Genomic DNA, 12,500 nt, shown 5'->3' with positions numbered 1-12,500 from the left:
TGAATCTTCGTGGTAAGAAAAATAAAAGGTTTTCAAATATTCTTTACCACCACCACCACCACCACCACCATCACCACCACCACCACTACCTTGGGAATACAGTCCTTAAACAAGAGAGCATCGTGTTCCTTTGTTACCTCAGTCACCCCCCTCTTTCTCTCTCTCTCTCTCTCTCTCTCTCTCTCTCTCTCTCTCTCTCTCTCTCTCTCTCTCTCTCTCTCTCTCTCTCTCTCTCTCTCTCTCTCTCTCTCTCTCTCTCTCTCTGTACTTCCCTCCTTTGACATTCTTCGGTGCAAACACACTCACATATATACACACACACACACACACACACACACACACACACACACACACACACACACTCACACACACACTCACACTCTCTTGTCCACAGCTAATAACTTGTTTTTGGAAAGATATGAGTGTTAGTTCCTGAAATTCTGAGTGAGAGTGAGAGGAAGGCGTGGGAGAGTGAGAGGGGAAGAAATGAGAGGAGGGAAGAGGAAAGAGGAAAGGAAGGGATGATGGGAAGTAAGGAGGGAGAAATTTACGTGAGGAAATGATTAAGTAGGAAAGTGAATGAATGAATGAATGAATGAATGAATGAAGGAAGGGACCACATTAATTCCAGACGCAGGTAGAGAGAGAGAGAGAGAGAGAGAGAGAGAGAGAGAGAGAGAGAGAGAGAGAGAGAGAGAGAGAGAGAGAGAGAGAGAGAATAATATAGATCAAGAATAACAAGAAGAAATTAAGTAAATTTAAACACACACACACACACACACACACACACACACACACACACACACACACACACACACACACACACACACACACACACACACACACACATTCGCGCGCGCGCTCGCGCACACACCTGGAAAGCGTCGTTGAGGGAGTGCATCCTCATTCTCTCCCTCTCGTTGCTCTCCAACCGACGGAGGTTCCTCTCTCGTGCGGAGGAGGAGGGCCGCTTGCGCCGCCCGGAGCTCCGACGCTCTCCCCGCCCACCGCCCACGCCCACGCTGACGTCATCGCTCACGGAGGAAGAATCCGTGACGTCACCACTGCCAGCCCCGCCCACTTCCAATAGACGCTGTCGCCTCCTCTTCCCCCCTCGTTCGTACCTGCCGAGAGAGAAATAATGGAAATATATTGTGTTGTTTAAGCTGGGTAATGGTGAGGGCCGGTGTGTGCAGGCAGGGGCGTGAGGGATGTTATTGGGGGTGGCGGTGATGGGGGTGCGGGAAGGGTGGGGCGTGTGGGGGTGGGGGAGGGATAATGGCGGGGTGTCTGCCGCACATTATGGACTGGACATTACCCTCCATAATACTATTTCTGGCGCAACATATAGCACGCCTTCAGCCTTCAACCCGCGTGCTGCTGATAGGGTGCCGGCTGGCGGCGCTTCCTCGTGCTCTCCTTGTTGCTGATGCTGATGCTGCACTCTTCCTGCTTAAATTGCTATGATTACTACTACTACTACTACTACTTAAGCTACTACTATCCTTGATGCTGCTCGTGTTCCCCTTGTTTCTGCCTACTGATACGCCACGTAGTGTGTCTTGTGGCGGCTCGCTCCTTCTGATGTGTAGTTGGCGATAAGGGCGATGGAATGGATGGAACCTTCTCCTTTTTTAAATATTTAATGTAGAGAATACAGGGTGCGGTCACCTCCGAGTCTAGTGGTGATCTCCCCCTAGGCCGGCTCTCGGCCTTAATTTATTTAGCTCGGGCCGATAGTCGTCCACCAATCACGTACAATACATGTCACATGGTTTAGGAGAAAATGGTGTGGAGGTGAGAAGCTGAAAAAAAAAAAACACGAAAATCAGCAAGGCAAAACAAGAAAAACACAGACCCTCAAAAAAGATATATATATATATATATATATATATATATATATATATATATATATATATATATATATATATATATATATATATATATATATATATATATATATAAAACATCAATCATTAAAACCATTCATTATAACCAACGGAAATAACAACAAAAGAAAGCGGCACAAAACAAGGGATAACTTAAAAAAAAAACACACTCCTATCATTAAGTATTCAGTCTCATTAGGGAACCAAGGAGACCCACACGGGGACGCTACAGTCTACACAACATGCTTCAGGGAATGTTCTTCTCGTTGGGCCAAAAGAGAGCTGCAAAACTTTATCCAAACTGCATTTATATACCTTCCAAACCACTTCTGTCCGCCTGGCTCTAGTGTGTCGTGTTTGTAAGGATATAAGAAGGTGTTTGTGTTTGGTGGTGGTTCCGGCGTTCTGGTGTTGTGTACTGAGGGACGGTGAGGGGATGGTGGATGGGCGGGGGTTGTGATGGTGATGGTAGTGGTGGTGATGGTGATAGTGACAGGAAAACGTGTCTTGCTCTCCTCTCTTTGTTCTTTGTCTTCAAAAACTTAAAGACTAAAGATTGCGTACTATTGCGTAAAATAAGAAAATGGAGCTGCTATACCTACCACTAATACTACAGTTGTCATTTCTTCTTCATCCACCTCTACTACTACTACTACTACTACTACTACTACTACTACTACTACTACTACTACTACTACTACTAAAGCTTCGAAATCTCGCCTCCCAATGAAAGCAAACTAGTCTCTAAAGGTTATTAATCCCAAGTCTTTGTAAGGATTTAGTCAGCATTTCTTTGTGTCAATACGCTGATGTCTGTTTGCTTGCACCAGGAAGAGGAGAAGGAGGAGGAAGAAGAGGAAGAGGAGGAGGAGGAGGAGGAGGGGAACTTTTTCTCTCCTTTTAAAGATCCAAAAGATGACGCAACGTTAATCAACTTGTCGAAACCGTAAACAAAGATACAGTGTTCTATTTTTCCTCCTCCTCCTCCTCCTCCTCCTCCTCCTCCTCCTCCTCCTCCTCCTCCTCCTCCTCCTCCTCCTCCTCCTCCTCTTCCAGCTCTCTTTCATTCTCCGCTTCCTTTTTCCTCTTTCTTTTATCTCTTCCTGTTCTTCATCCTTTTCCTGTTTCCTAATTGATTATCCTCCCTGTCCTCCTCCTCCTCCTCCTCCTCCTCCTCCTCCTCCTCCTCTTCTTCTATAAATATATCTTTTGTTTCTGAGTATTTTATCTCTTCTTCTATATTTACTCCTTGTCATCATCTTCTTCTGTCTTTCCTTCTTTTGAATTGACAACGGAAGCGAGAGAGAGAGAGAGAGAGAGAGAGAGAGAGAGAGAGAGAGAGAGAGAGAGAGAGAGAGAGAGAGAGAGTTACGTGTCCCCTAAGAGAATTGGAAGTACTGCGAGGAACGAAAAACAACGTAGCCATTTTTGCAGGAAACACGAGAGTCTTCGGAAGGGAAAATACACCAAGTGATAAACAAACAGAGGGAAAAGACAGAAAAAAACAAAGAAAATAGAATAAAAAACTACAAATAAAATTAAATACAAAAGCAAAACAAGCGAAAGAAAACGAAGGCAAATGTATTTCTGTGATAACAATAACTGGAAAAAGCAACATTTTTGTGTGTGTGAGAGAGAGAGAGAGAGAGAGAAAGAGAGCTTTCACGATAATAGAGTATGAATTCGATGTTTAAAAGATAAAATGAAAGAAAGTAATTAATCAGGAGGAGGAGGAGGAGGAGGAGGAAGAGGAAGAGGAAGAGAGAGAGAGAGAGAGAGAGAGAGAGAGAGAGAGAGAGAGAGAGAGAGAGAGAGAGAGAGAGAGAGAGAGAGAGAGAGAGAGACTTGGGTAATGAAGAGAAAGAGGAGAAGAATAAGAAGAAAGAAAAAGGTATATCAGGAAAGCAGAGACATAAACGAAGGGGAAGAGAGGAAGAGATGATAAAAGGAAGAAAAAGATAACAGGGAAGAGCGCCATTTAGCTTAACTGCTTCCTCTCATCATCCTCTCACTCTCCTCTCACCATCTGTCTTTGGAATCTCTCTCTCTCTCTCTCTCTCTCTCTCTCTCTCTCTCTCTCTCTCTCTCTCTCTCTCTCTCTCTCTCTCTCTCTTTCTCATCCACTCACCACCACCATCACCATCACTACCTCTTCACCTAAATCATCCACTCTACACACACACACTCACTTTCAACTTCTCGCCACTCCACCAAACCCCGCCAACTTCCACTCCCTTCTATTTCACGCCATTGTTACATTTCCCTTCTTTTTACTCAATGTTTTCTGGTCATTAACCACCAGATTTTTACATAATTTCTTTCCCCCCTTTTTACGTGTATTTGGAAGTGACAAACATCCCTTGCTAAAACTCATTTAATGCCTCTCTTTTCTAATCCTCCTCCTGCTTGTTCTCCCTTCTCTGTTCCTTTGTGCTCTTCTCCCCTTCATCCTATCCTGCTCTCTCTCTCTCTCTCTCTCTCTCTCTCTCTCTCTCTCTCTCTCTCTCTCTCTCTCTCTCCTTCCTTCCTACCGCCTCGTCCCAGCTCAAGTGTTATTTCCTTGCCTCTTCTCGATAACTCGTGATCAGCTGAAGTATTTTTGTTCCTCTTCTCCTTCTGTGCTATAATTGCTGTGTTACTTCCATCTAAGGGAGTCTTTGAGATGCTAATCCTATTGCTGGTACTACTGATGCTATTATTGTTACTGCTACTAATGGTGATGGTGGTGCTATTACTACTACTACTACTACTACAAATGAAAACATACTAAAAACAACTCGTACAAGAATATATAACACTAATCTAATACGACATTCAGAATCAGATATGCAGAGGAGGAGGAGGAGGAGGAGGAGGAGGAGAAGGAGGAGGAAAAGGAGGGAGAGGACGACGACGAGGAAGACGTCACTACATGATATTAAAAGAGACATCATTTACATGCAAAGGTGAAATGAGATGAACCTCAGATAAGAAACCAAAAAATACACCTCCACCGGGAAGAGAGAGAGAGAGAGAGAGAGAGAGAGAGAGAGAGAGAGAGAGAGAGAGAGAGAGAGAGAGAGAGAGAGAGAGAGAGAGAGTGAAAAAGGGGGGAAAAGGAGAAAATATACTGCAAGGGAAAATACACTTCCTGGTATTTGGTATGACAATAAAGTCGCTCGTTGTGTGTGTGTGTGTGTGTGTGTGTGTGTCGAGAGGTGACAGCGGGAGACCAACAAACGCCTTTCCCTCAATCGACATCACGGCGCTCTGGGAATTTCGACTCACGTATTTTGATGCCATGGAGGAGGAGGAGGAGGAGGTGGAGGAGGTACTGCAGAGAGCGAAGGGTTCACATACTCTGCAGGGAAACACGACGAATATGACATGGCGGTGAGGGAAAGAAGACGAAAGAAGGAAAAAAGCAGCTCAGAGAGAGAGAGAGAGAGAGAGAGAGAGAGAGAGAGAGAGAGAGAGAGAGAGAGAGAGAGAGAGAGAGAGAGAGAGACTTCCTTGCCTCGTCACACTAACGAGCGTAGAGCAACACGGAAAAGATAAGAAAGATAAAAGATAAGAAAAATGTAAGAAAAGAGATAAAAAATGTCTGGTTTTGGCTTTAGTTGCGCTTCACCACTGTGCTCACCTCCGCTCCATTGATCTTTGACAGTCTTTCATTTATTTTTCACAAGAAGAAGACTGGAGGGATGATATATAAGGTATTGAAAGGAAATAAAAACCAATACTGAACTTCATCCACGAAAAAAAAAAAAAGCGGCAGAATTAAGAAAATTAGAGGTATTGCAGGTTCAGCGTTAGATAAATTTCATCTTACTGTATTCCCTCTGCTTATATCAACGCTCATTTATCTCTTAATGTATATACAATCTCCATTTTTTTATATTCCTTTTTTTTTTCTTATTCTGTTTTTTTTTTTCTTTTTTCCATTGGCAACGTGAACAAAAATAAAGGATGGAATTCTTAATAAAACTCACGGCGTCTTTACGTTTCTCTCCTGAAGATTATGAGCGTTACTCTACACCAAGGCACACGATAAATTTAATACCTGTTCACTACTAACTAATCCCGAACTAGTACAGAAAGCTAGATGCATAAGAGGCGAGAGAAAATACAGGTTGAGTGAGTCTGTATGCATACACAGAAATGCTACACCTTAATCGCCTATAAATGATGAACTGCGAGACGTGAAATGGCAAGGAATATGACGTAAAGGAAATGTAGGTTAAGTGGCGCATTTCTTTTCCTTTACTAATATCTTCTTCACCTGGAATTCTCTCAAACACTCATACATTTTACATTTTTTTTTCTCTCTCTCCTCACTTTTTTTTCAGTCTCTCCTTCTCTCTTCCTGCGGTCGAGAGGGAAATTTTCAAACGGGGATTATCAAAGCCTTTCCAGAGTTAATAAATTTAGCCTGGAAACCTGCCTCCTCTTACACCTTCGTCGGGAGCTGGGGCCGCGAATTTTCTTGCTAAACTTTTTTGCTCTCGTCTTAACTTGCCCGCGTTTATGGAAAGAGAGAAAAAATGGAGCAGTGGGCAGCTGGAAATGTCCTTCTCTTTGTCGTGGGGAGAGAATTATAAAGGGAAGTTGTTTTAAGGTGAGGAGAAAAAAGTACCGGGGAGGGCAAGATGTAAAGGTCAGTCTCCAGTTTTGATTGATATATACTTTGAAAGGTCACTCTACCAGTTCAGTTTAAAACCTTTCTTTACTACAAAGTCTATACAAAAGTGAAAAGAAAAATAATGATCAAATGGAAGAATTGCATAAAGATATTTGTCTTCATCTGAGTTTATCAATGAGTGATTTTTTTTTTTATCTTACATTGAATTTATAATAGTAAGTCAGGGAATAAAAATTTCCTACGTGAGTCACTATTATAAAATCTACACAAAACATGAAAAAGAATCACTCGTTGACAAAATAAGGTGAAGATCTTCATGTATCAAAAACAGAAAACACAAACCGCGTAGTCACCCATTAAAGCATCAACATGGAGAAAAAGAAAACGTAACGAAAACGAAGTGTAAACAAGCAAATGAAGGCAACAAAATGGAGTAACACACAGCCAGGAGAAACAAAACAAGACAAACAAGACCATAAAACTTTTAGATGAGACAGAATAAGCAGTAGAGATGGTAGAACGAAGAAGAATGGTGATAGGAACAAACTGTGGACTATAGCAGAGAGTGAACGGCGGGAAACTAAACAAGATAAGGCAAAGAGAGAGAGAGAAGGAAAGGAAGATGGAGGAAAACAAGACTCGGGTGATAAATATTTGCGTTTCTCATTTCCCGTTCGAGTAGGTAAAGATGCAAAAGTCTCTCATAAGTCCATAAAAAGGATGTGATCTTTAGAGTTTCGTTATGTAAAGGATGATTCGATGCTTTAAAAAGAGACAAGTAGAGGATTTTCACTCATTTTTTACACGATAGAGTCAAGAGAGGGCGAGGAGGACGAAGAGGAGGTACAGGAAGAGAAAACAGAGAAGGTTCGAAGTCACAAAAATGTAAGCTATAACTCGAAACATAATGGGAAATCAAGCTGTGTGTGAAAGGAGACGAAAACTAAAAGAAGATGAAATTAGAAGTTAAAATGCGTGAAAAATAAATTGAAAAAGGAGTTAGCCCGTAAAATTTCTTAATAAACTTTTACTGAGAGATGAAAATAACAAAAGCTTCTGTGAGTAATAGCCATAGTAGCAGTAACACTAGTAGTAGTAGAGTAGTAGTAGTAGTAGTAGTAGTAGCAGCAGCGGCAGTAGTAGTAGTAGTAGTAGTAGTAGTCTTTTAGTCATACCTGAGCAAGAGTGAATAATGAAGGAAGAAAAGGAAACAATCATTATTTCATTAGCAAGGCCATTAGCAAAACCACAATTAGGAAGAAGATTAAGTGAGAGAGAGAGAGAGAGAGAGAGAGAGAGAGAGAGAGAGAGAGAGAGTGTGTGTGTGTGTGTGTGTGTGTGTGTGTGTGTGTTGGAAAGCTGGAACAGTGGTTATATTTAGGCTTGCCCGTGTGTGTGTGTGTGTGTGTGTGTGTGTGTGTGTGTGTGATGACAGAAACACTCACATGTAGTCATCATCATCGTCGTCTTCGTGCCAGTCGTACACGGCGGCGTGGAGGGGGGTGGGGGTGGCCGGGGGGTCGAGGTGGGGGGGCGCCGTGCCCTCGTCCAGGCCCTCCACGCTGATGCCTGGAACCTGGCGCATTCTGGAAGTGGGGGAGGAGGACTGTGACGTCACGAATACAATACTCTCTCTCTCTCTCTCTCTCTCTCTCTCTCTCTCTCTCTCTCTCTCTCTCTCTCTCTCTCTCTCTCTCTCTCTCTCTCTCTCTCTCTCTCTCTCTCTGATTTCCGTGCAACACTCATTACCTAAAACACACACACACACACACACACACACACACACATTGATCTATGCATCCATGATTACAAACTTCTGCAACACGTCGAGAGGAAGAGAGGGAAAAAATACATCCCAGCATTTTTTCAACTAAAATACCCCAAGACTTGGATTTTGGAAGGCTAATAATGCATGGCGTGGGAGGAAGGAGAGAAGGAAGGAAGCAGAGAAAGAGAGAAAAAGAGAGAGAACGGAGGGGCGGAGAGAAGGACGTGGGAGGCAAATGGAGATAAGTAGAAGTTCGGAGGAGATGAGTGAGAGTGAGGGAGGGAACTTTTAGGAGGAGGTGGAGAGGGCGAGGAGGAGGAAGGAGCAAGAAATAAGTGACAGAAGATGGTTTACAAAGTATAGATGAGGAGAAGGATGGTAATACAGGTGACATGAATCTTAGGTGACTGTGAGATGGGATGAGATGAGGCAGATATGATATGGTAATGAGGTGAGGGAGGCAATTTTAAAGTAATGAGAAGATGAAGTAAAGACGGATGAGGTGGACATGATGTGATGGAGGAGGAAAGTAGTAAAATATTGAAGTGTAATGAGAGGTGTCAAAATAGATGAGATGTTGGTACAGAGAGAGAGAGAGAGAGAGAGAGAGAGAGAGAGAGAGAGAGAGAGAGAGAGAGAGAGAGAGAGAGAGAGAGAGAGAGAGAGAGATGATATATTAGAAAAATGCACCCTTCTTCATAATGTCACAACTGAAAAGCAAACTCATTCAACATCCTATCTCTCTCTCTCTCTCTCTCTCTCTCTCTCTCTCTCTCTCTCTCTCTCTCTCTCTCTCTCTCTCTCTCTCAATCTCACGTCCAGGATATCAGTGGGCAATGATCAAAGCAAGCTCACAAACTTTTCAATCTATTTTCTCATGCATTTGACGTTCCGTACCGCTGGGGGACCTCAAGCATTCCACAGGCGCCCGAAATAACCCAGACCCAACACACTCGATCCAGTAACTCCAGACATTCATAAACCCCAAACTCCCTGGGCGTGAAGCAGCCAGACTTCCTCCACGCAAGACTGACGGGAGGCGAGATGGAATACAAAAGCAGTGTGGACCAAGATGAGATGTGCTGAAGATTAGCTACTTGGTGTAATTTTGAGGGTGTTTGGTTAAGTTAGTTAAGTTTAGCTACTGCATTACGAAAATTAACTGCTTACTCTAATTTTGGGTGTGTTTAGTTGTGTCTGGTTAGGTTAGGTGAAGTTTAGTTACGTTATGAAGTTGCTTAGTTTAATTTTGGGTTTGTTTGGTTGTGTTAGCTTAGGTTAAGTTTAGCAGCAAACAGTTAGGAAAACAAATTACTCGGTCTAATTTAATGGTTTGTTTGGTTGTGTTTGGTTCGGTTGTGTTAAGTTGAAAAACCAGATTAAGATAAAATAAAGATACCCACTTCATTTTTTTTTTTTTTTCGTGGGGGGATGGAAGATATGCTAGATTACATTAGGGCAGGTTAGGTTAACATACTCAACAAAATTATGTTCTATATTACGTCAAACTATCGTACAAAACTAACGGAACTTATCGCATCCCTAACCTTCCATCACCTGCTCAAAAACTTTCCGCCGTCTCAAACTTCAACATAAAACAAAAAATAATTTCTCGTATACAAAACAATAGTAAAACTGACGTAACAACTGCCATACGCTTCCCATTGGTTCGACTATTTCCATCCACCCAGCAGCTCCATCTCGAGGGGGATTAGCGAGATATTTTCGGATTAGAGAGAAAGGACCCGCAGGTGAAGAGGGCGCCGAGGAAAAGGGCGAGGAGGAGATGCGGCCAGACATCGAAGACTCGTGTTATGTTTACTGATAGAGGGATGGAGACCCCGCTCGCCTGGGAATGCATAATGGAGCTAACTCTAAGGTCTCTCTCTCTCTCTCTCTCTCTCTCTCTCTCTCTCTCTCTCTCTCTCTCTCTCTCTCTCTCTCTCTCTCTCTCTCTCTCTCTCTCTCTCTCTCAGGTTATCACACGAGGGACAGACCACAGTGACTTGTGAGAGAGAGACAAAGAGAGAGAGAGAGAGAGAGAGAGAGAGAGAGAGAGAGAGAGAGAGAGAGAGAGAGAGAGAGAGAGAGAGAGAGAGAGAGAGAGAGAGAGAGACTGACTTAAACACTCATACATACATGTAGAGGCAAGAGACACAAGATCAAATGGACAAAGGCACATTTATAGACGCACTGACAGACAGACAGACGGACAAACACATAGAGGGAGACAGACACCACGTGACCTTTTCCTGGAATGAGAGAAATAGAGTGAGAAAGACACAGATAGACATACATACAGACAGACAGACACATGCAGCTAACGGTTATTATTCAAAGACGAATGACTATAAAAAGTTGTACTATTTTTATGATTATAGAAATTACGAGGTGAAATTTTAAAATAGAAACCCCTTTTATTTCCTCCAGGATTGTATAAGAACTCAAGGTAAAGATCAAGATAAGGACACAGATCCTTTTTCTTCCCCCAAGATAGTTCGAGAAGTCAAAATATAGGTCAAGCTAAAGATACGAATCTCTTTTCTCTCTAAGATTGTTCAAGGAGTTAAGATAAGGATCAAGATAACAAGATTACAAGGTGCAAGATCTTTTTTTTTCTCCCCAAGATAGTACAAGAAAGTAAGATAAAAAGGCGAGACAAACATTCAGATACTCTCTTTTCCTCCAAGACGTTCAAGAAAGTAAGATGAATATTCATAGTAAAAATATGAATCCCGTTTTCCCACAAGATAGTTCAAGAAAATTATACAAATAACTTTTTTTTTTCTATTATCGTTCAAGAAGACGTGATAAAAGTCTAAATTAAGAAACAAGCTTAGGCATAGAACGATCAAAACAAGTCCAGAGCTATTAAAATATTCCTGAACAATTAGATCAAATGCCAATTAATTTTCGAAGCCAGATAAGGGAAATTAGTAAAAAAAAAAAAACAGAAGAAAAGCAGGAAAAAAACTAACTAGAATTCCAGAGAGAAAGATACAAAGATTCATTAAAAAGAAGAGGCTGGATCAATAAAAAAAAAGCTAGAGAAAGAAAAGGAAAGAAAAAGGACTAAAACAAACAAACGAAGATAAAAAACTGACGTAAACTCTCGATTTGGGAACAGAGAGAGAGAGAGAGAGAGAGAGAGAGAGAGAGAGAGAGAGAGAGAGAGAGAGAGAGAGAGAGAGAGAGCAGGTGGTGGAAGGAACCTGAAAATTGATACAATTGTCTTCGCCTCGAGAGAGAGAGAGAGAGAGAGAGAGAGAGAGAGAGAGAGAGAGAGAGAGAGAGAGAGAGAGAGAGAGAGAGAGAGAGAGAGAGAAAGAGAGAAAGAGAAAAAGTATCCCTTTATTTATACCCCATTCGACCAAGCAAAGGACAGAAGACGGTACAAAAACAGTGTAGGACTAAAACAAGATAACCACTATTGCAAAAACTCCTATTGACATACACAGCAATACAAGCGAATTTCAAGCGAGTGTTGCAATCTGTACCACAACGCACCGCTGCTTGGAGGAATGTTGCAGGCGAGGCGAGGCGAGGCAAGGCAGGGCGAGTGTTGCAGAATACTAGAACACAGACTTTCAGTGGTGGCCTTTTTCCTCTCATAGTGACGCGTTTCTTTTAAGAGTCGTCAGGGCAGCGTATAAATCTCCATGTTATTGCATTGTACATCGTGGTTTTGCAAATTAATACGTCCGCACGAGCTCTCCAAATCTGCTCTAGTGTTTTACTTGCTATTGTGTTGTGGAGGTTACGATCATATTGTGTTTCATTATTGCAATGGTGTGGTTTGCGATGTGTTGTGTTGTGTATTGTATCGGGATGCTTGGGACCTAATGTAACAGTGCATTTAAGTGTATTGGTGTATTTTAAGTGTATTGGGCGTGTCTGTGTAGTGTGTCAGTATTCTACGTTGTAAGTATATTTCTGGTCTAATAGGTATCGCGTTAGTATGTCAAGGATGTAAAAGGAGACTGTAAATAGTGCGTTGTGTAATTATTTTTAGGGTGAAGAGAATATTGTAACTAGAATATTGTTTTGTAACGTCTACGGTGTCGCTAGGTGTTGCGTCAGCGTATTTTAGGATGCTAGTATATTCTATAATGATCTGATGTAGTGCAGAGTGGAGTGTAAAGAGAGGGTAGGAGTGTTGTGCATTAGTGTGCTTTAGAACGTTACTATATTCTAGAGTGTTATCATCTAGTAAAGTCTGTAT

The 12,500-nt window shown here is 42.1% G+C and overlaps 1 protein-coding gene and 1 long non-coding RNA gene across 5 annotated transcripts in view; one reads left to right on the top strand and one right to left on the bottom strand.

Annotated features, from left to right (window-relative positions):
- LOC135108059 (protein dimmed-like) overlaps positions 1 to 12,500 on the bottom strand; it is a 174,857-nt gene that overhangs the window by 11,267 nt on the left and 151,090 nt on the right. Inside the window, exons 4-5 of the mRNA XM_064018657.1 lie at positions 7,956 to 8,096; positions 875 to 1,124 (exon numbers count right to left, since the gene is read on the bottom strand). Coding sequence (XP_063874727.1) covers positions 875 to 1,124; positions 7,956 to 8,095 — 390 coding nt within the window. The 5' untranslated portion in view covers position 8,096. The remainder of the gene's footprint in view (positions 1 to 874; positions 1,125 to 7,955; positions 8,097 to 12,500) is intronic.
- The window catches only part of LOC135108060 (uncharacterized), a 122,030-nt gene that overhangs the window by 89,569 nt on the left and 19,961 nt on the right, over positions 1 to 12,500 (top strand). The window lies entirely within an intron of this gene.

This window comes from Scylla paramamosain, chromosome 16 (assembly GCF_035594125.1).
Source record: "Scylla paramamosain isolate STU-SP2022 chromosome 16, ASM3559412v1, whole genome shotgun sequence".
Lineage (NCBI taxonomy): Eukaryota > Metazoa > Arthropoda > Malacostraca > Decapoda > Portunidae > Scylla > Scylla paramamosain.
This window is presented reverse-complemented; position numbering and strand designations above follow the sequence as displayed.